Raw genomic sequence first — 19,398 nt, 5'->3', positions numbered from 1 at the left:
GGGTAAGATTCCCGATGCCTGATACGATGGGACGTCCTTTGAGGGGAGACGTCCCCTTATGTATTTTTGGTAAGGCATAGAAGGATGCTATCCTGGGGGACACGGGGGTCATGAATTTATATTCTGCCTCACTGATACAATTAGATTCCTTGGCCAGGTGTAATAAGGGCAACAAGTCTAACTGTTGCGTGTGCGATAGTGCCCGACCACACTCGGGGATGGTCCCCCTAAATCTCCCTGTAGATGCTGAAGAGTGTTTTCTTAGTCTCTTCACTAACACTTTCACTAATTACACTGCTTGTGAGAATTGGAAAAAGGAATACTCTATAACTACTTAAAGGGGTTGTCCCGTGAAAGCAAGTGGGGTTATACACTTCTGTATGGCCATATTAATGCACTTTGTAATGTACATCGTGCATTAATTATGAGCCATACAGAAGTTATTCCACTAACCTGCTCCGTTGCTAGAGTCCTCGTCTCCATGGTGCCGTCTAATTTCAGCGTCTAATCGCTCGATTAGACGCGCTTGCGCAGTCCGGTCTTCTCCCTGGTGAATGGGGCCGCTTGTGCCGGAGAGCTGGTCCTCGTAGCTCCGCCCCGTCACGTGTGCCGATTCCAGCCAATCAGGAGGCTGGAATCGGCAATGGACCGCACAGAGCCCACGGTGCACCATGGGAGAAGACCCGCGGTGCATCGTGGGTGAAGATCCCGGTGGCCATCTTGGTAAGGTAAGTAAGAAGTCGCCGCAGTGTGGGGATTCGGGTAAGTACTAAACGTTTTTTTTTTTTAACCCATGCATTGGGTTTGTCTCGCGCCGAACGGGGGGCCTATTGAATAAAAAAAAAAACCCGTTTCGGCGCGGGACAACCCCTTTAAGTGTCTTGCCCTGGAGAGAGTATTACCAACTACCCTGGAAACTACACCTGCCATGCAGACAGGCAGGGTGGAGGGAGACTTTGGGGAACTTCACCGACGGGTATAGCTCCTCCTACAGTACACTAGGAGGGGAATGGATGCAGAACCAGGTCCAGTCCTTAGGAGATGTTTACTGGCTTTGTGAGAACATGAGGTGGAGGACCCACCTGGAAGGTAATTGGGCAGGGGAGTGTGCCTTAGCAAAGCCCTTATGCTCCTCCACATCCTGTCAGACAGCGTTAAGGATAATGAGGTTATGCCCAATAATTACTTTATCTCGATTCAACTCTGCCTGTGTCTGTGGTTATCCTATCATGTTGGTCTATCCTTGTTTTCTGCATAGGTACGGCGGTTCCTTCCAGTCTTGTCACTAGGCAGTGTAGGGTCAGTGTTGGCGGCCTGGACCTGTCCACCTTTAGGGCTATCTCTAGGAAGGGACATTGGTGTGGGTGAAGATCAGGGAGTCCCACACCGTGCGTACCTGTGCACACTACTAGTATTGTCACATTACCCTTGAGTGAGAAGGGAGGCTCCTGGAGGTAGTTTTGATCTACACGTGTACTTTGACGTCATAGGATAGCCAAGGGGGGTACCTGACGAGTTTTAAAACTAGAGACCAAGATAAGGCTGGATTCGAGTCCTTTTTCTGACCATTATGGTAAATAAAATGTTGAATTATATTTATTATGGTTAGCAGCGGTTTGTGAATTACACTAGAGATGCCTGTTATCGGACCACACCGGTACTGATGTGATGAGCTCGTTGTCAGGTGCCAAATTGGTAGATATGGAAGCCCGTGATCAGAAGATTTGCTAGCAATTATCTATCAATAGCATGAAATCACTCCATTTTATGTCAAGACGCTTCTCCATGAGAACTCAATGAATTCTACTTTATTAGTATGAACATTATCAACTCTTATACAGAAAGAAGAGGGCATATCCAAATGTTGCTTGGTACAAAGATTCGTGTTACGTAGTTTACTGTTACAAAGGTGTATTGATCATAAGGCTTATCGACATCTACCAAATAGTCTCAAAGCTCTTAAGGCCCGTCTCAGACATAGAAATGACCTAAGTCAGGACATTGCTGTTGCATTAGTCAACATTTCTGCAATAGTTGTGTGTCTTCTCTGTTAACATAGCTTAGCCTTATTTAATTTGTCTGTTGACTTCTTATCTTAAAATCCTAGTTCCCGGCACTATAAAGCATAGGTTTTAGTCTTCTATTTAAGGGTCAATAGTCCAATACAAGGTAAGAAACATACACTTATTGCATTCTGAAACTTAACACTTTATATTCCATGACATGCCTTAAAGGGACTAGCTGACCAATAGAACCTACCTCGACTATGACATTTCAAAATAGAATGGCCTTAGATATAATTTAGCTAAAAAGGGGGGTGTTTGTAAGATGATAGGGGAAACTGTACCTACATCCCAGACAACACATGACCCACAGGTAAAGAGACAGTTGCCATTAAGAAGCTGACCGTACTAATTAAAAGGAGCTAACCTTCGGGACCAGTACTTTCCATGGATGAGCGGGTGGCAAAGGATCCTGGCTCAGATAGGCGTCGCTGTTGTATGTGCACTGATTATCTTCTAGTCTGCTGTTATTCCATGTTGGAGAAACCTGTGAAACTGATGCTGGAAAAGCCGCTCCCTCAATGAGTTTGCTGGATGTATCTCCAGAAGGAGTGGACAAGTCCTACACCCCCTTGAAGATTCTAAATCAAACCTTCAACGCGCTCCAGTTATAGGCTCACGCGCAGAGAACTGTGAAAATTTGATGGGGAGAGTTAGAGAATAGACATTTTAAGGGGGGAATTGTTGTAGACATGATGATTAGTTAGCATAAAATGTCTATTGATTTGTAATAAACTAGAAGTATTACGCAGCTGTAGTGATTTAACTCTGTAGAGGCTAATGGCTGCATAATTTCATTATGGTAATTGCTGGACAATGGCATGGTGAAAGATGTGTGTTTTATAACTTTAGCTTAATGTAAAGCTCTTCTGCAGCCTCTAAGAGTTAGTCACATTCCTATACTGTGTGTTTTACTTGTATGCATTTTGGGCGTTCGCCTCCCACCTTCCCCCACCTTCAACTTCTCCAACAAAGAACTACTTTAACTGACACATACACTGGACTTGAGAGAAAGGTGGGGAGGGGGCAGTGAATTCCATATAGCCAACATATGGGAATCCTACATGTTACTGATATAATCTGTTATATGCCCATAAAGGGCAGGTATTATGTGTTTCAATAAACCTGAGGCACTGGGCATTGTATGCTCAGATCCAGTTTAGACCTGAGAAAAAAGAGCTTGCGTCTGGTCGATGGTGTGCACACTATACAATCAGGAAGCTACAGAATACCCTGAAACCTGCTGGAGAAAAATATGATCCATTACACCGCCACAAGGTTACGGCCGTTGTCACACACGACCATGCCCGGTTGGAGGCTCAGCGGCGAAAGCCAGCGATCGGTCTGCTCTTTCAGACCATGCAACAGTTCGTGGGCCATGTGCCTCTTCTCTACTAAGCTGATTAGTTTCAGCACGGCCTGCTGACGCTTGCCCACCGCTGTGCTGCCACACCGCGTCACACCGACTGCTGGCGATGTACTGTTGACATATCTTAATTGCAAGGTAGAGGTTGCATAGGAGGAGGAGGAGGGGGAAGGTTTAGTGGAGGTGGCATACACTGCCGCAGATACCTGCACCGAGCTGGGGCCCGCTATTCTGGGGGTGGGTAGGACGTGAGCGGTCCCAGACTCTGACTCGGTCCCAGCCTCCACTAAATTCACCCAATGTGCCGTCAGGGAGATATAGTGGCCCTGCTCGCCTGTGCTTGTCCACGGGTCCGTAGTTAATTGGACTTTCCCAGTAACCGCATTGGTGAGGCCGCGTACAATGTTGTGGGAGACGTGGTTGTGCAGGGCTGGGATGGCACACCGTGAAAAATAGTGGGGACTGGGGACCGAGTAGCGTGGGGCCGCCGTCGCCATCATGTTTTTGAAAGCCTCCATTTCCACAAGCCTGTACGGCAGCATCTCCAGGCTGATCAATTTCGCAATGTGCACATTTAAAGCTTGAGCGTGCAGGTGTGGGGCAGCATATTTGAGCTTTCGCTCCAATGCTTGTGCTAGCGATAGCTGGATGCTGTGCTGAGAGACATTGCTGGATGGGGCCGAGGAAAGCGGAGGTGAGGGTGTGGGTGCAGGCCGGAAGATGCTCGTGCCTGTGTCCTGAGAGGGGGCTGGATCTGAGTGGCAAGTTGGGGCACAGGGGGAGAGGCCTTCATCCCACCTTGTGGGGTGCTTGGCCATCATATGCCTGCGCATGCTGGTGGTGGTGAGGCTGGTAGTGGTGGCTCCCCGGCTGATCTTGGCACGACAAAGGTTGCACACCACTGTTCGTCAGTCGTCCGTGCTCTCAGTGAAAAACTGCCACACCTTTGAGCACCTTGGCCTCTGCACGGTGGCTTGGCGCGATGGGGTGCTTTGGGAATCCGTTGGGGGATTATTCGCTCTGGCCCTGCCTCTACCTCTAGCCACTGCACTGCCTCTTCCAACCTGTCCTGCTGCTGCACTTGCCTCCCCCTCTGAAGACTGTGTAGGCGTTGCACACCAGGTGGGGTCAGTCACCTCATCGTCCAGCGTCTCTTCCTCAGAATCCTCTGTGCGCTCCTCCCTCGGACTTACTGCCCTTACTACTGCCTCACTGATAGACAACTGTGTCTTATCATAATCATCGAGCTCTTCAACCACCAAAAGCTCTTGAGACAGTTGCTGGAAGTCCCCAGCCTCATCACTCGGACCCCGGGAACTTTCCAAAGGTTGGGCATCGGTCACGACAAACTCCTCAGGTGGGAGAGGAACCATTTTTTCCCAATCATCGCAGGGGCCCGAAAACAGTTCCTGAGAGTCGACCTGCTCATCTGATTGTGTCATTTTCATGGAGTGAGGAGGCTGGGAGGAAGGAGGAGCAGCAGCGAGAGGATTCAGAGTTGCAGCAGTGGACAGCGTAGAAGACAGGTTGCTGGAGACATTGCTGGATGCACTTTCTGCCATCCACGACAGAACCTGCTCACACTGATTATTTTGTAATAGAGGTCTACGATGTGGACCTAAAAATTGTGATATGAAGCTGGGGACCCCAGAAACTTTCCTGCAAATCCCGCAGCAGCCGGCTGTGATTCACCTGGACCAGGAACTCGGCCTATGCCCACACCCTCACTTAGAAGTCCACATCCTCTAGCCCACCCCTACCCCTCAGCCTGGCGGATTACGAATAGAGCAGACACAGAGCAATGTAAAAATTTGTTGAATTAGTGGTGTGCAGTTGGAGTGAGACAGCGCTTATATAACGCAAGCTGCAGCCAGGAAAAAAATTACTGCAAGTACGCCTAGCTGTGCAATATGCAATACTGATACACCTGACCTCACAGCAGCCACGCAGTGAAATGCAGAGAGTCACAGCTAGCCGTAAGGATTTTTTTTTTGTTTGTTTGTTAATTTTTGGGCAATGCAATGCAGGCTATATTGCATCTATCTGAGTTTCCCTCTATGGGGGGGCTGTCACCGTGCGTGCAGTTGGCGGCAGACACACAGCGGTGTAAAAAAATTTTGAATTATTATTGGCGTGCAGTTGGAGTGAGACAGCGCTTATGTAACACAAACTGCAGGCAGGAAAAAAATAATTCGGAAAGCCTGCAAGCACGCCTAGCTGTGCAATACTGATACACCTGACCTCACAGTAGCCACGCAGTGAAATGCAGAGAGTCACAGCTAGCCGTAAGGATTTTTTTTTGTTGTTAATTTTTGGGCATTGCAATGCAAGTAGAGATGAGCGAACGTACTCGGTAAGGCCGATTTCGCAATCGAGCACCGCGATTTTCGAGTACTTCACTACTCGGGTGAAAAGTACTCGGGGGTGCTGTGGAGCGGGGCATGGCGTGGTGGAGTGGGGGGTAGCAGCGCGGAACAGGTGGGAGCTCTCTCTCTCTCCCTCTCCCCCCCACTCCCCTTTGCAACCCCCCGCTCACCCACAGCGCCCCCGAGTAGTTTTCACCCGAGTAGTGAAGTACTCGAAAATCGCGGTGCTCGATTACGAAATCGGCCTTACCGAGTACGTTCGCTCATCTCTAAATGCAAGCTATATTGCGTCTATCTGAGTTTCCCTCTATGGGGGGCTGTCACCGTGCGTGCAGTTGACGGCAGACACATAGCGGTGTAAAAAATTTGTGAATTATTATTGGCGTGCAGTTGGAGTGAGACAGCGCTTATGTAACGCACACTGCAGCCAGGAAAAAAATTATACAGAAGCCTGCATGCACACCTAGCTGTGCAATAGTGAGGTACTACAACTGCCAGCAGCCACGGAGTTAAATGCACACGGTCACAGATAGCCCTAAACAGGTGCTTCTTTGGGGTACTTGTTGACAGGATTCTACAGTTGCACTGTCCCTGCCTCACCAATACTGTCCTCTATATTCTGTATAATTGGCTGCAGAATGAGAACGCAATAGTCTGCAGAGCCCAAGATGAAAAAAAAAAATAGGTGCAAAACTGCTCCCCGCAGCCACAACAGTAATGCACACGGTAAGATGTGGCCCTAAGAAGGACCATTGTCGTTCTTCTAGACAGGATTACACACTACCACTGTCCCTGCCTCACCAATACTTCCCCTATACCAGTGATGGCGAAGCTTTTAGAGCCCGAGTGCCCAAACTGCAACTAAAACCCACTTATTTATCGCAAAGTGCCAACATGTCAGGGGGCGGGGCTTATCACGACGTATGATTTTACCCCCGTCGTTCTAAAAAGGACAGGGCCGCTTCAAAATAGACAGCTTGCAGATTTTGACTGCTTTTTGGATGCAGAAATGCTGCAGAATGTCCTCAGCGGAAAATACTGTGGAAAATTCTGCAGCATTTCTGCATCCAAAAAGTAGTCAGAATCTGCACCCTGTCTATTTTTTGAAACAGCCCTGCCCATTTCTGCCATGTAAACATACCCCAGTGGCAATAGTGACACACACACCCCCAGCAGCCCCAGCGGTAATAGTGACCCCCACCACACAGCAGCCCCAGTAGTAATAGTGACCCCCACCCCCAGCGGTAATAGTGACACCCCCCCCAGCAGCCCCAGCGGTAATAGTGACCCCCACCACACAGCAGCCCCAGCAGTAATAGTGACCCCCACCCCCAGCAGTAATAGTGACCCCCACCCCCCAGCAATAATAGTGACCCCCACATCACAGCGGCCGCAGCGGTGATAGTGACCCCCACAGCGGCTCCAGCGGTGATAGTGACCCCCACCCCACAGCGGCCCCAGCGGTAATAGTGTCCCCCACCCCACAGCGATAATAGTGATCCCCCCAGCAGCCCCTAGTGCATTAGGGATACCCCCAAGCGCATTAGGGACACCCTCCAGCGGCCCCCGAGTGCATTAGGAACACCCCCCAGCAGCCCCCCAGTGCATTAGGGACACCCCACAGCGGCCCCCCAGTGCATTAGGGACACACCCCAGCGGCCCCCCAGTGCATTAGGGACACACCCCAGCGGCCCCCTAGTGCAGCAGGGACACCCCCCAGCGGCCCCCCCAGTGCAACAGGGACACCCCCCAGTGGCCCTCCAGTGCAGCAGGGACACCACCCAGCGGCCCACCAGTGCAACAGGGACACCCCCCAGCGGCCCCCCAGTGCAGCAGGGACACCCCACAGTGCCCCTCCCGAGACCCACATACTTTCCTCCTCCTCCTGGAAGCTAAGCTTCTCTTCTGGTCCCGGCATGCATATTAACTGTTTCTTACCCACTTCTGCCTCAATAGGTAATTCCCAGCAACCTGATTGGTTGTTTGGTGAATCAGCCAACCCAAACAACCAATCAGGTTGCTGGGAATTGCTGATTGCTGCAGAAGTTGGGGAAGAAAGTGTTAATATGCTCCCGGCACACACTATGACACACAGGCTGCTGGAAGCCTCCCCCCTCCTGGCGGAACCAAGTAGTAGGAGACGTCGGGGCAGGGGGGGAGAGGGATTTCAGCTGAACACCAAAGTCAGTGTGTGCCGGGAGCAGCGCGGCTAGCAGTGCCGTTTGTGAATGCCGGCAGGGGAGCCGCGGCCCCTGCTGGTATTTACAAGTGGTGAGCAGCCGATGGGGCGCGTGCCAGTAAGGAGGGCTCTGCGTGCCACCTCTGGCATGCGTGCCAAAGGTTCGCCACCACTGCCCTATACTCTGTATAATTGGCTGCAGACTGAGGCCTTAGTCAGACGGGCGTTTTTTTGCGCGATTTGCGCATGCGCATGCGTCCGGCGATTTTATAAAACCATTGCTTTGCAATGGTATTGGACACATGAGCGCTTTTTATGCGCTCGTCCGATAAATTATAGAACAAAAAATCGCAGATCGCATCTATCTGCGATCTGCGATTCCTGTTCTCTTCTCTATATGCGCTCAATGGGGCCGGCGGCAGCAGCGCCGACCCCATTGAGAACATATAGAAGACAAATCATTCTTCTCTGCCACAGCTGTAACAGCTGTGGCAGAGAAGAGCGATATTTGCCCATTGAATTCAATGGAGCGGCAATACAGCCGCTCCATTGAAAGCAATGGGCTGCCGGCGTGCGCGGGGTGAATTGTCGGGAAGGGGTAAATATATAAGCCCTTCCCTGCAATTCATCCTAAAATGTGTTAAAATAAAAAAAAATTGTATACTCACCTTTCCGCTGCAGCCGGAGTCCAGCCGCGGCCGCTGTCAGTTCTCCTGAACTGCTTCTCGGCACTATTCAGCCGGCGGGGCTTTAAAATCCCCGCCAGCTGAATGATCTGCCTCTGATTGGTCACAGCCCTGACCAATCAGAGGCAGGTTTCACTCACACACCCATTCATGAATTCATGAATGGGTGAGTGACTGCTGCCTCTCAGCGCTGAGCCAATCAGGGGCAGGTCTGACTCACATCCATTCATGAATTCATGAATGGGTGTGAGTGAGGCATGTCTCTGATTGGCTCAATGCTGAGCCAATCAGGGGGCAGGTCTGACTCACACCCCCTTCACACCCATTGCAGGACGGCCGCGCGGAGCTCCGGCTGCCGGGAGAAGGTGAGTATACAATTTTTTTTTATTTTAACACATTTTAGGATGAATTGCAGGGAAGGGCTTATATATTTAAGCCCTTACCGACAATTCATCCCGGGCTCGCCCGCAGCGCATTGCTTTAAATGGAGGCGGCTCTATTGCCGTCTCCATTGAATGCAATGCGCTGGACAGCTCCGGCCCGTTTCTAATGAAACGCGGCTAGGAGCAGATTTTCGGGCGATTTGCGGGCGACTTGCGCGCACCGGTCACGCGATTTGCGGATGCGCATCCGTCATGCGATCCGCAAATCGCGCGAAAAAACGCCCGTCTGACTAAGGCCTGAGAACGCAACACTCTGCAGAGCCCAAGATGAAAAAAAAAATAGGTGCAAAGCTGCTCCTAGCAGCCACAACAGTAATGCACACGGTAAGATGTGGCCCTAAGAAGGACCGGTGGGGTTCTTCTAGACAGGATTCCATCCTACCCAAGGTCCCTGCCTGACCAATACTGCCCCTATACTACGTAGTGCAGACTGCAGCCTGAGAACGCTATAGCCTGCACGTCCGATATAAAAAAGGAAAAAATGTGCAAAACTGCTCACAGCAGCCACAACAGTAATGCACACGGTCAGATGTGGCCCTAAGAAGGACCGTTGGGGCTCTTGAAGACGTCAACACTCTAACTATAGCAGCAGCACCCTCCCTAATCTCTGCCAGCGTGTGTCTGAGGCGAGCAGCGGGCGGGAAAGATTTAAATACTCGGCGGTCACCTGATCTCACCAGCCACTCACTGTAGGGGGCTGGGATAGGGCTGGAACGTCACTGGAGGAAGTTGTAATGCCTTCCCTGCATGTCTATTGGCCAGAAAATGGCGCAAAAATTTCAGGGAAGGAAATGCAATTGACGCGTGGTGCTCGTCTCGAATAACGAGTATCTCGAACACCCTAATACTCGAACAAGCATCAAGCTCGGACGAGTACGCTCGCTAATCTCTAGTAAGGACCACTAGGGGGTAGGCCAGAACCGTAATCTCTTTCCCCTCGCAGAAGTCATGGACCATGTGGTAGGTGTCCACATGGACACCTCTTTGTGTCTTTTCTTGACTGGAAAAGAAAGGTGTTTGCTGGAGGACAGATCTCACGCTAAACCCCATTGGAACCAAGTCTCCCACTTGTCCCCTATTAACATTTCTTGTGGGAAACTAAAGGGATACTGGTCGACCCAGGTGTGTGTACCCTGGTTTCAAACGCATCATATCTACCCATTACGTACTTTTACATCATCTACCTGCAGCCCTTATGTGTTTATTCAAAATTTACAGTCTTCAAATTCACATCACAAACAAGTAAAGTCTTATACAGGGGGGGGGGGGATTTTTTATCCTTAGTCAATATCTGCATTACACATTTTACATTCATCACAGTCTGAACATGGGTCATTAACTCTCGTCCATCTATGTTGTCAAGTCTGCCCCGTCACCCCTCCCATTTGAAGGTGTACCAGGACATAAAGATGCACAGAAAAGAAGTGTGACAAACAAACATACATCAGTAGAAAAACATTGAGGTGAGTGTTATAATGTTATAAAGTACATGATTCTATTGAGATGAGATTGTGAATGAGTGCTATTTTTGACAAATTATGTGAAAATGTTTTGCTGAGTGACTGAGATATTAGCGGTACAATGGGAAACAAGTTCATGGAGAATTCATGGACAACTATGTGACAAACAACCACCACTGCTTGTCCTGATGTTATGTAATATAATCTTTGTTGTACGTCTTGGATTATTCTATCTTCCTTATTTACTGAAGCTGTTATATGCTATATTAAACGCTGGTGTCTTTTAGAATGCGTGGGTATCCTTCAGCCCCCCCTCCCCTGTCTTCCCTTCTTTGTCTGTGACCTTGAGCAAAGAGTGAAGTCTGAGAATGACAGGCCCCTCCTTTGCAAAATAACTGACTGTTATCTCTCTGCGAATATGAAACACAGACTGAACAAAGTTGTTTTAGTTTAACTATTCCCTGCATTTAAACTCATAAAAAATACATATGCTAGGAGCTTCTGACAACACATTTTCTGCATCTTCAACCCTTGTATTTTTAAAAGCCCCAACAGGATGTGAGTGGGGTATAACTTTCTTACACTTGTATGAAAGAGACCAAGACGTGTCCATTTGTAACCTCAGACCCAAGCAAGAATGTACCTTAAAATTCCTATCTTTCCTGCCTTCCAAGACAGTATAATTCATTAGATTCATTACAAGCTTCTATTCCATTAAAGCAAACAAAGCTACTTTCCAAGGTTAGTATCACATTCTCTCCGCTCTTATCTCTTGGCCTTGAGAAGTTAGACAGAGGCAAAAGCCTCTGCAGTTTCAAGTAAACAATCTTTCTCTCACTAAAAGCGAGCTCAGTTAACTATTTGTATAAATATATATATATATATATATATATATATATATATATATATATATATATATATATATATATACACACACACATGCACACATACATTCATATCTATCTACCTAGTATTATACACCTTTTCCTATATACCTATAGGTGACACAATCACATATTGATCCTCTCTCTTTCTGCCACCAAATCACATGCATTGTATACTTTCTCTCCACTATGCTTGTTCCCCATATTTTTCTCCCTACCTGACCATCCATGTAACGTTCAGTAGACACTCTTCCAATGCCAGGCACAATATATCACATACTGTACTTTTCACATTTCACTTATAGATACTTTCTTAGGCAAATAATACATGTACATACTTAACTTTCCATGACTGTCCCTCTGCTCCTTTTCTATCCAACCTTCCTTAGCCATTGCAGCTGCCATTTTTTCCTCACATTTCAGCGCTTTCTAGCAAACCTGCGTCTTTCAAAGCGCCCCTCTTCCCAAACACTATACTGCAATCTACCATTCGGGTCCATGTCACACATTTTGATAAGACTCTTCCTACACTTCACAAATTGAGACCCTTGTCTTTCCAACACCAGTTCATCCGCTCGGCGGCAGCCCTTAAGGGGCTCTGCCTTCTTTAATAAGGTCTTAAGCATATTAAAACAACAACATGTTCCACAGAGTGTATCCTTCTAATCCAAATTGTCAGCCCCTTATGTATGGCAAAACAACCGAAGGTCTCTTTTTTTATGGAACCCGTCTCACAGAGTGCATCCCCCTAATCCAAATTGCCAGCCCCTTATGTATGGCAAAACAACTGGGGGTCCCTTCTACTGTGAGACAAAAACTTCTGCAGATACAACAAACAATCCCCGCTACTGCTGAAACGCTATGGGCTTGAGAGTACAAATAGACTTTAGACTAGTCCCTGGGTGGGTGATTGGTGCGCTTATCATGGTCAGTGGTCTGTGACGGCAAACCCAAAGCCCACGAGTTACCGTGTAGAACTCTTAACCCAACCCGTTCAGTCACAAAGCACAGATAGTCCCTCCTGCTGAAAGACTCTAAGCATAAAACTCAACATGAGAAAATATGCTGGTCTTACCTTCAGTTCTGTTAGTTGATCAGGCTCGGTTGCAGCAGGATAGCTTCTCAGTGGCGTGGATCTGTGTGGTCTGGGCTGTACGGCTCCGATTTTGCCACCCCACGTTGGGCGCCAACTGTCAGGGAAATTTCGCGTACAGCACCAATCAGGCCCACACCAATGCCCTGTTGCCGTCGGTAAAGAAAAACACCACACACGGAGGTCTGGTATAGTTCCTCACACGGGGAGTAACTGTGTACTTTATTATAGATTACATGGTGTTTTATACCCTTGGTCACTTTACTAAAAATGTGTAACGGTTCTTATTGGCTCAAATCCATCGCATAACCATATATGTAATGTCCTCAATTCCGCGTGAGGCAGTGTTAGTCATATGTATAGTTAAGCAGTCTTCATCTTGATAAGGCATGCATGGTCTCTAGCTTCTGTACAATAAATCACATATTTAATTAACTTCTGTGCAAAGAATCATGTATTCAATTTTGAGAAAGCAGCTAGAATCATGTAGTTCATTCTGAGAAAACAGCCAAGCGTGACGTCTGTGTATCCGGTTCTCCTTCAGCCTCTCTCTGTTCCTGGACACATCTCTTTCTCTGCCTTGCAAAGCTTTCAGCATAATATCTAATCAAGCTTCATTAAGGTCCATATGAAGTTTTTTACACTATAGCATTGCATAGAGTTAATATGCATATAAAAATAGAAATAGTATACATATAAAAAGAAAGGCACATAGCAATATATATATATATATATTATATATTCGTATTTTCTACTTACAAATGTATATATATATATCCCTTTCAATAGGATTCTCAAGGTGGGAATACCCATTTAACTAATTTATAATAAAGTATTACATCATATTTTTTGGTTTATCATTATCGTAAAAATTCTGTATTATGCCATACATCTACAGGGGATGTTGTGAAGGGATTAATAACTGTGATTGTAGTTTATAAAGTTACTAATAAAAAGGTTGCTGAACTTTCTTACCAAAAGACTGTGTCTGGTGATTATTTCAGATGGGTAGAAGGTTCACAGGAGAAGATCTGCTGTCTTTTATAGGCAAGGTATTGGAAAGAAATCGTGCCCTTTATAAACTTCACAGATGGCCTCTCCTCCTAATTTAGTTTCATTCTACAGCAAATCTCTAGCAACCTCTTTCAAATCTTGATGTAATTTTTGAAAGGCCTCAATAGATTTCCTTATCTCTGTAGCCGCCTCTGTCTTGGTGCCATTGTGTAACTCCTGCACTCCCTTCACAAGAAAAACAGCATCAGTGACTTTAAACAGTGCTGCAAAAACCCCTGAAACAGCTGTAACTACCTTCACGCCCCGAGCTGCTAACTGTGCCCCTCTAGCTGCTATTGCTGACAACTTACCCAGATGCACTTTTCTGCCAACTGCTATTCCAGCAAATGCAAATCTCCCCCCAATGCTGAGGGCATCAGCAATAGCTCCTGTCTTTTCCATAGCATCTAGAGCCTTAATTAATGATTCGAGTTTTATAGAAGCCCTTTCAAATGCTTTCAGCTTTGTATCTACTGTCTTCATAATGTCTTCTGCTTTCCTGCATTTGTTTTTCATGTTTACACTATCTGCAATAGAAGGCGATGCGCCGGTGACTCCTCCAGCTACTGCGGCAGCCACACCGATACCACTGACAATTAAGGGTGCACCAAATGTGACAGGGGCCAGTGCCAGGCCAGCGATGGTGGTGATGCCTCCAGCAAGTCCAACTGAACTTCCTGTGACACTGGCGATGGTGGCTCCTCTGTGGAAAGTGTCCAAATCCTCTGCAATTTCTAACAATTTTTCATTGCAATCTGATATAAAGGTCAGCAAATCTTCCATAATGCTTCTTAGATATTCAGTGACTTCCTTTATCTATAAAAAGCAAAAGAGAATGAAAAACTGGCAACATATTATTTTATTTAGTCTTCTTTCAAAACAACGCAAGAAATAATGTTTAGTACAGACTATTTTTTATGGATGTTTGTGGAAATGCTGACATAACAATTGCAATTTTATTTTGTTGTGTTTGGGAGAAAGTGTGAACATACTATAATGGCAGACCATACAACTGCATTGGGGCCCTTGGAAAGAAGGGTCCCAGCTATGAATCCTTTTTGCTATGGGTAGCAGTTCTTCCAAGGAGGAACTGCATTGATAGCAAACAAGGTGATGGAGAATCGGCCTAAGGGTTACTTTAACCTCTTAGTGACTGCCGATAAACTTTTTGACGGCCTTACTAACTGGGCTCTATTACACACAGCAGTCAATTGACGCCCTCACTGTGAAATAAAGTCACGGGGTCTGTGCGGGTGACAGCTCCTTGCTATCGGCTGCTTGTGGTAACCGACAGCAAGAAGCTGTTCTGTGACGCTGCGGTGTTGGACCCCTGGTCATGCGATCGACGTTACCCATTGGAACGTATAAAAGTGTAAAAAAAAAGTGAAATAAAGTTAAAGTTTCAGCTCCCTCATGAATCCGATCCATGAGAGCAGCTGAAAGCACTCACCTCCATCCTCTGCAATGTCCTGCGACGTTCTGGTCCTTCCAGGACCTAATGCCGCCTTCTGTGTATGTGCGCCAGACAAAAAATGACAGGTGCATGCACAGAAGGCAGGGAGATTTAAAATCCCCCTGCTCCCAGCTAGCATACTTAGTAGAGAGCAGGGAAATGTCACCAGGGACTGCGTTATGCAGTTCCCAATCACGTGATTGCCATTATCCAATGAGTAATGGCGATCATGTAAAATAAAAAAAAGATTAAAAAAAGGTATAAAAGTTAAAGTCTCATCTCCCCTCATGGGTCATATCCATGAGGGCAGCTGAAATTACGTACCTAAGCCCCCCGGATTGGGCACTGAATAATAGATTTATAGAACTTAGGTGCAAAACAAGTTCTTACGGGTTTCTCATCATATTCATTCTCAATCGCATGTGGTGCGATGCAAGGTTTTCCCATAGAAAAGTTCCCTACTTCCCTCGAAGTGCTGCGAGGCAGTTTTGAGATAAAAATGCCTTGCATTCACAGAGAAATTGCGGCATAGCACTAAATTATAGAACTTAGGTGCAAAACGAGATCTTACCAGATTCTTATGATATTCATTCTCCTCTATCTACAATGAGAAATATAAAAATACGCATGTAATAAGTCTAGTAAAAACCATAATTACAACCACAAAGATGGCATAGCACTGAATTATTGCATTAGAGAATTTGGGTGCAAAACCAGTTCTTACCAGATTCTCAGAAGATTCATTCTCCTCTATCTACAATGAGAAATATAAAAATATGCATGTAGTAAGTTTGGTAAAAGCCATAATTACAACCACAAAGATGGTATAGCACTGAATTATTGTATTAGAGAATTTGGGTGCAAAACCAGTTCTTACCAGATTCTCAGAAGATTCATTCTCCTCTATCTACAATGAGAAATATAAAAATATGCATGTAGTAAGTTTGGTAAAAGCCATAATTACAACCACAAAGATGGCATAGCACTGAATTATTGCATTAGAGAATTTGGGTGCAAAACCAGTTCTTACCAGATTCTCATCAGATTCATTCTCCTCTATCTACAATGAGAAATATAAAAATATGCATGTAGTAAGTTTGGTAAAAGCCATAATTACAACCACAAAGATGGTATAGCAGTGAATTATTGTACTAGAGAACTTAGGTGCACAACCAGTTCTTACCAGATTCTCAGAAGATTCATTCCCCTCTATCTACAATGAGAAATATAAAAATATGCATGTAGTAAGTTTGGTAAAAGCCATAATTACAACCACAAAGATGGCATAGCACTGAATTATTGCATTAGAGAATTTGGGTGCAAAACCAGTTCTTACCAGATTCTCAGAAGATTCATTCTCCTCTATCTACAATGAGAAATATAAAAATATGCATGTAGTAAGTTTGGTAAAAGCCATAATTACAACCACAAAGATGGCATAGCAGTGAATTATTGCATTAGAGAACTTGGGTGCAAAAGCAGTTCTTACCAGATTCTCATCAGATTCATTCTCCTCTATCTACAATAAGAAATATAAAAATATGCATGTACCGTATATACCGGTGTATAAGACGACTTTTGAACCCTAAAAAATATCTGCTCTGAAGTCGGGGGTCGTCTTATACGCCGGTAATACAAAAAAAAAAACGTGTAAAAAAATATATCATTACTCACCCCCCCCGGCGTTCTGTCGCGCTCCGGCAGGATGTCGCTCGCTACTCGTCTCCGGCGCAGCATTGCTTTCTGAATGCGGGGCTTAAAATCCCCGCCTCCAGAAAGCTAATACACACGCCGTCAGCCAGTTACAGCCATTCAATGACATCATTGAATGGCTGTGATTGGCTGAAGGCGCACGTGTGTTAGCAATCACACCCATTCAATGATGTCATTGAATAGTGTGATTGGCTGAAGCCACGTGTGTTTTAGCCAATCACAGCCAGTCAATGATGTCATTGAATGGCTGTAACTGGCTGACGGCGTGTGTATTAGCTTTCTGGAGGCGGGGATTTCAAGCCCCGCATTCAGAAAGCAATGCTGCGCCGGGGACGAGGAGCGAGCGACATCCTGCCGGAGCGCGACAGAACGCCGAGGGGGGGGGGGGGTGAGTAATGATTTTTTTTTTCTCCACTGTATTACCGGCATATAAGGTGAAAGTTGGGGGGTCGTCTTATATGCCCCGTCGCCTTATACGCCGGTATATACGGTAGTAAGTTTGGTAAAAGCCATAATTACAACCACAAAGATGGTATAGCAGTGAATTATTGTATTATAGAACTTAGGTGCAAAACCAGTTCTTACCAGATTCTCAGAAGATTCATTCTCCTCTATCTACAATGAGAAATATAAAAATATGCATGTAGTAAGTTTGGTAAAAGCCATAATTACAACCACAAAGATGGTATAGCAGTGAATTATTGTATTAGAGAACTTAGGTGCAAAACCAGTTCTTACCAGAGTCTCAGATGATTCATTCCCCTCTATCTACAATGAGAAATATAAAAATATGCATGTAGTAAGTTTGGTAAAAGCCATAATTACAACCACAAAGATGGCGTAGCACTGAATTATTGCATTAGAGAATTTGGGTGCAAAACCAGTTCTTACCAGATTCTCAGAAGATTCATTCTCCTCTATCTACAATGAGAAATATAAAAATATGCATGTAGTAAGTTTGGTAAAAGCCATAATTACAACCACAAAGATGGCATAGCACTGAATTATTGCATTAGAGAATTTGGGTGCAAAACCAGTTCTTACCAGATTCTCAGAAGATTCATTCTCCTCTATCTACAATGAGAAATATAAAAATATGCATGTAGTAAGTTTGGTAAAAGCCATAATTACAACCACAAAGATGGTATAGTAGTGAATTATTGTATTAGAGAACTTAGGTGCAAAACCAGTTCTTACCAGATTCTCAGAAGATTCATTCTCCTCTATCTACAATGAGAAATATAAAAATATGCATGTAGTAAGTTTGGTAAAAGCCATAATTACAACCAAAAAGATGGTATAGCAGTGAATTATTGTATTAGAGAACTTAGGTGCAAAACCAGTTCTTACCAGATTCTCATCAGATTCATTCTCCTCTATCTACAATAAGAAATATAAAAAATATGCATGTAGTAAGTTTGGTAAAAGCCATAATTACAACCACAAAGATGGCGTAGCCCTGAATTATTGCATTAGAGAATTTGGGTGCAAAACCAGTTCTTACCAGATTCTCATCAGATTCATTCTCCTCTATCTACAATGAGAAATATAAAAATATGCATGTAGTAAGTTTGGTAAAAGCCATAATTACAACCACAAAGATGGTATAGCAGTGAATTATTGTATTAGAGAACTTAGGTGCAAAACCAGTTCTTACCAGATTCTCAGAAGATTCATTCTCCTCTATCTACAATGAGAAATATAAAAATATGCATGTAGTAAGTTTGGTAAAAGCCATAATTACAACCACAAAGATGGTATAGCAGTGAATTATTGTATTAGAGAACTTAGGTGCAAAACCAGTTCTTACCAGATTCTCAGAAGATTCATTCCCCTCTATCTACAATGAGAAATATAAAAATATGCATGTAGTAAGTTTGGTAAAAGCCATAATTACAACCACAAAGATGGTATAGCACTGAATTATTGTATTAGAGAACTTAGGTGCAAAACCAGTTCTTACCAGATTCTCATCAGATTCATTCTCCTCTATCTACAATAAGAAATATAAAAATATGCATGTAGTAAGTTTGGTAAAAGCCATAATTACAACCACAAAGATGGTATAGCAGTGAATTATTGTATTATAGAACTTAGGTGCAAAACCAGTTCTTACCAGAGTCTCAGATGATTCATTCCCCTCTATCTACAATGAGAAATATAAAAATATGCATGTAGTAAGTTTGGTAAAAGCCATAATTACAATCACAAAGATGGTATAGCACTGAGTTATTGCATTAGAGAATTTGGGTGCAAAACCAGTTCTTACCAGATTCTCAGAAGATTCATTCTCCTCTATCTACAATGAGAAATATAAAAATATGCATGTAGTAAGTTTGGTAAAAGCCATAATTACAACCACAAAGATGGTATAGCAGTGAATTATTGTATTATAGAACTTAGGTGCAAAACCAGTTCTTACCAGATTCTCATCCGATTCATTCTCCTCTATCTACAATGAGAAATATAAAAATATGCATGTAGTAAGTTTGGTAAAAGCCATAATTACAACCACAAAGATGGCATAGCACTGAATTATTGTATTAGAGAACTTAGGTGCAAAACCAGTTCTTACCAGATTCTCATCAGATTCATTCTCCTCTATCTACAATGAGAAATATAAAAATATGCATGTAGTA

The 19,398-nt window shown here is 44.9% G+C and overlaps 1 protein-coding gene across 1 annotated transcript; it reads right to left on the bottom strand.

The window, feature by feature from the left end:
• Positions 1-13,412: 13,412 nt before the first annotated feature.
• LOC136622906 (apolipoprotein L3-like) lies at positions 13,413-18,321 on the bottom strand. The gene is made up of 13 exons (XM_066598137.1): positions 18,298-18,321; positions 18,110-18,139; positions 17,957-17,986; positions 17,804-17,833; positions 17,651-17,680; positions 17,498-17,527; positions 17,345-17,374; positions 16,536-16,565; positions 16,383-16,412; positions 16,230-16,259; positions 16,077-16,106; positions 15,618-15,647; positions 13,413-14,409 (listed from the first exon to the last, which is right to left on the bottom strand). Exons 1-13 carry the CDS (start codon positions 18,319-18,321, stop codon positions 13,660-13,662), a joined length of 1,104 nt encoding a protein of 367 aa, XP_066454234.1. The 3' UTR covers positions 13,413-13,659.
• Positions 18,322-19,398: the final 1,077 nt, after the last annotated feature.

Source organism: Eleutherodactylus coqui, chromosome 1 (genome assembly GCF_035609145.1).
Source record: "Eleutherodactylus coqui strain aEleCoq1 chromosome 1, aEleCoq1.hap1, whole genome shotgun sequence".
NCBI lineage: Eukaryota > Metazoa > Chordata > Amphibia > Anura > Eleutherodactylidae > Eleutherodactylus > Eleutherodactylus coqui.
The sequence above is the reverse complement of the archived record's forward strand: the minus strand, read 5'-3'. Positions and strand labels throughout refer to the sequence as shown.

What these genes read in the sequence shown, in the direction of transcription:
- LOC136622906 (XM_066598137.1), bottom strand. Translation starts at nt 18,321, where the DNA reads ATGCATATTTTTATATTTCTCATT. An exon ending in ATGAATCTTCTGAGAATCTG is followed by an intron (nt 17,528 to 17,650) that starts GTAAGAACTGGT and finishes TTCTCATTGTAG; the next exon opens with ATAGAGGGGAATGAATCATC. An exon ending in ATGAATCTTCTGAGAATCTG is followed by an intron (nt 16,566 to 17,344) that starts GTAAGAACTGGT and finishes TTCTTATTGTAG; the next exon opens with ATAGAGGAGAATGAATCTGA.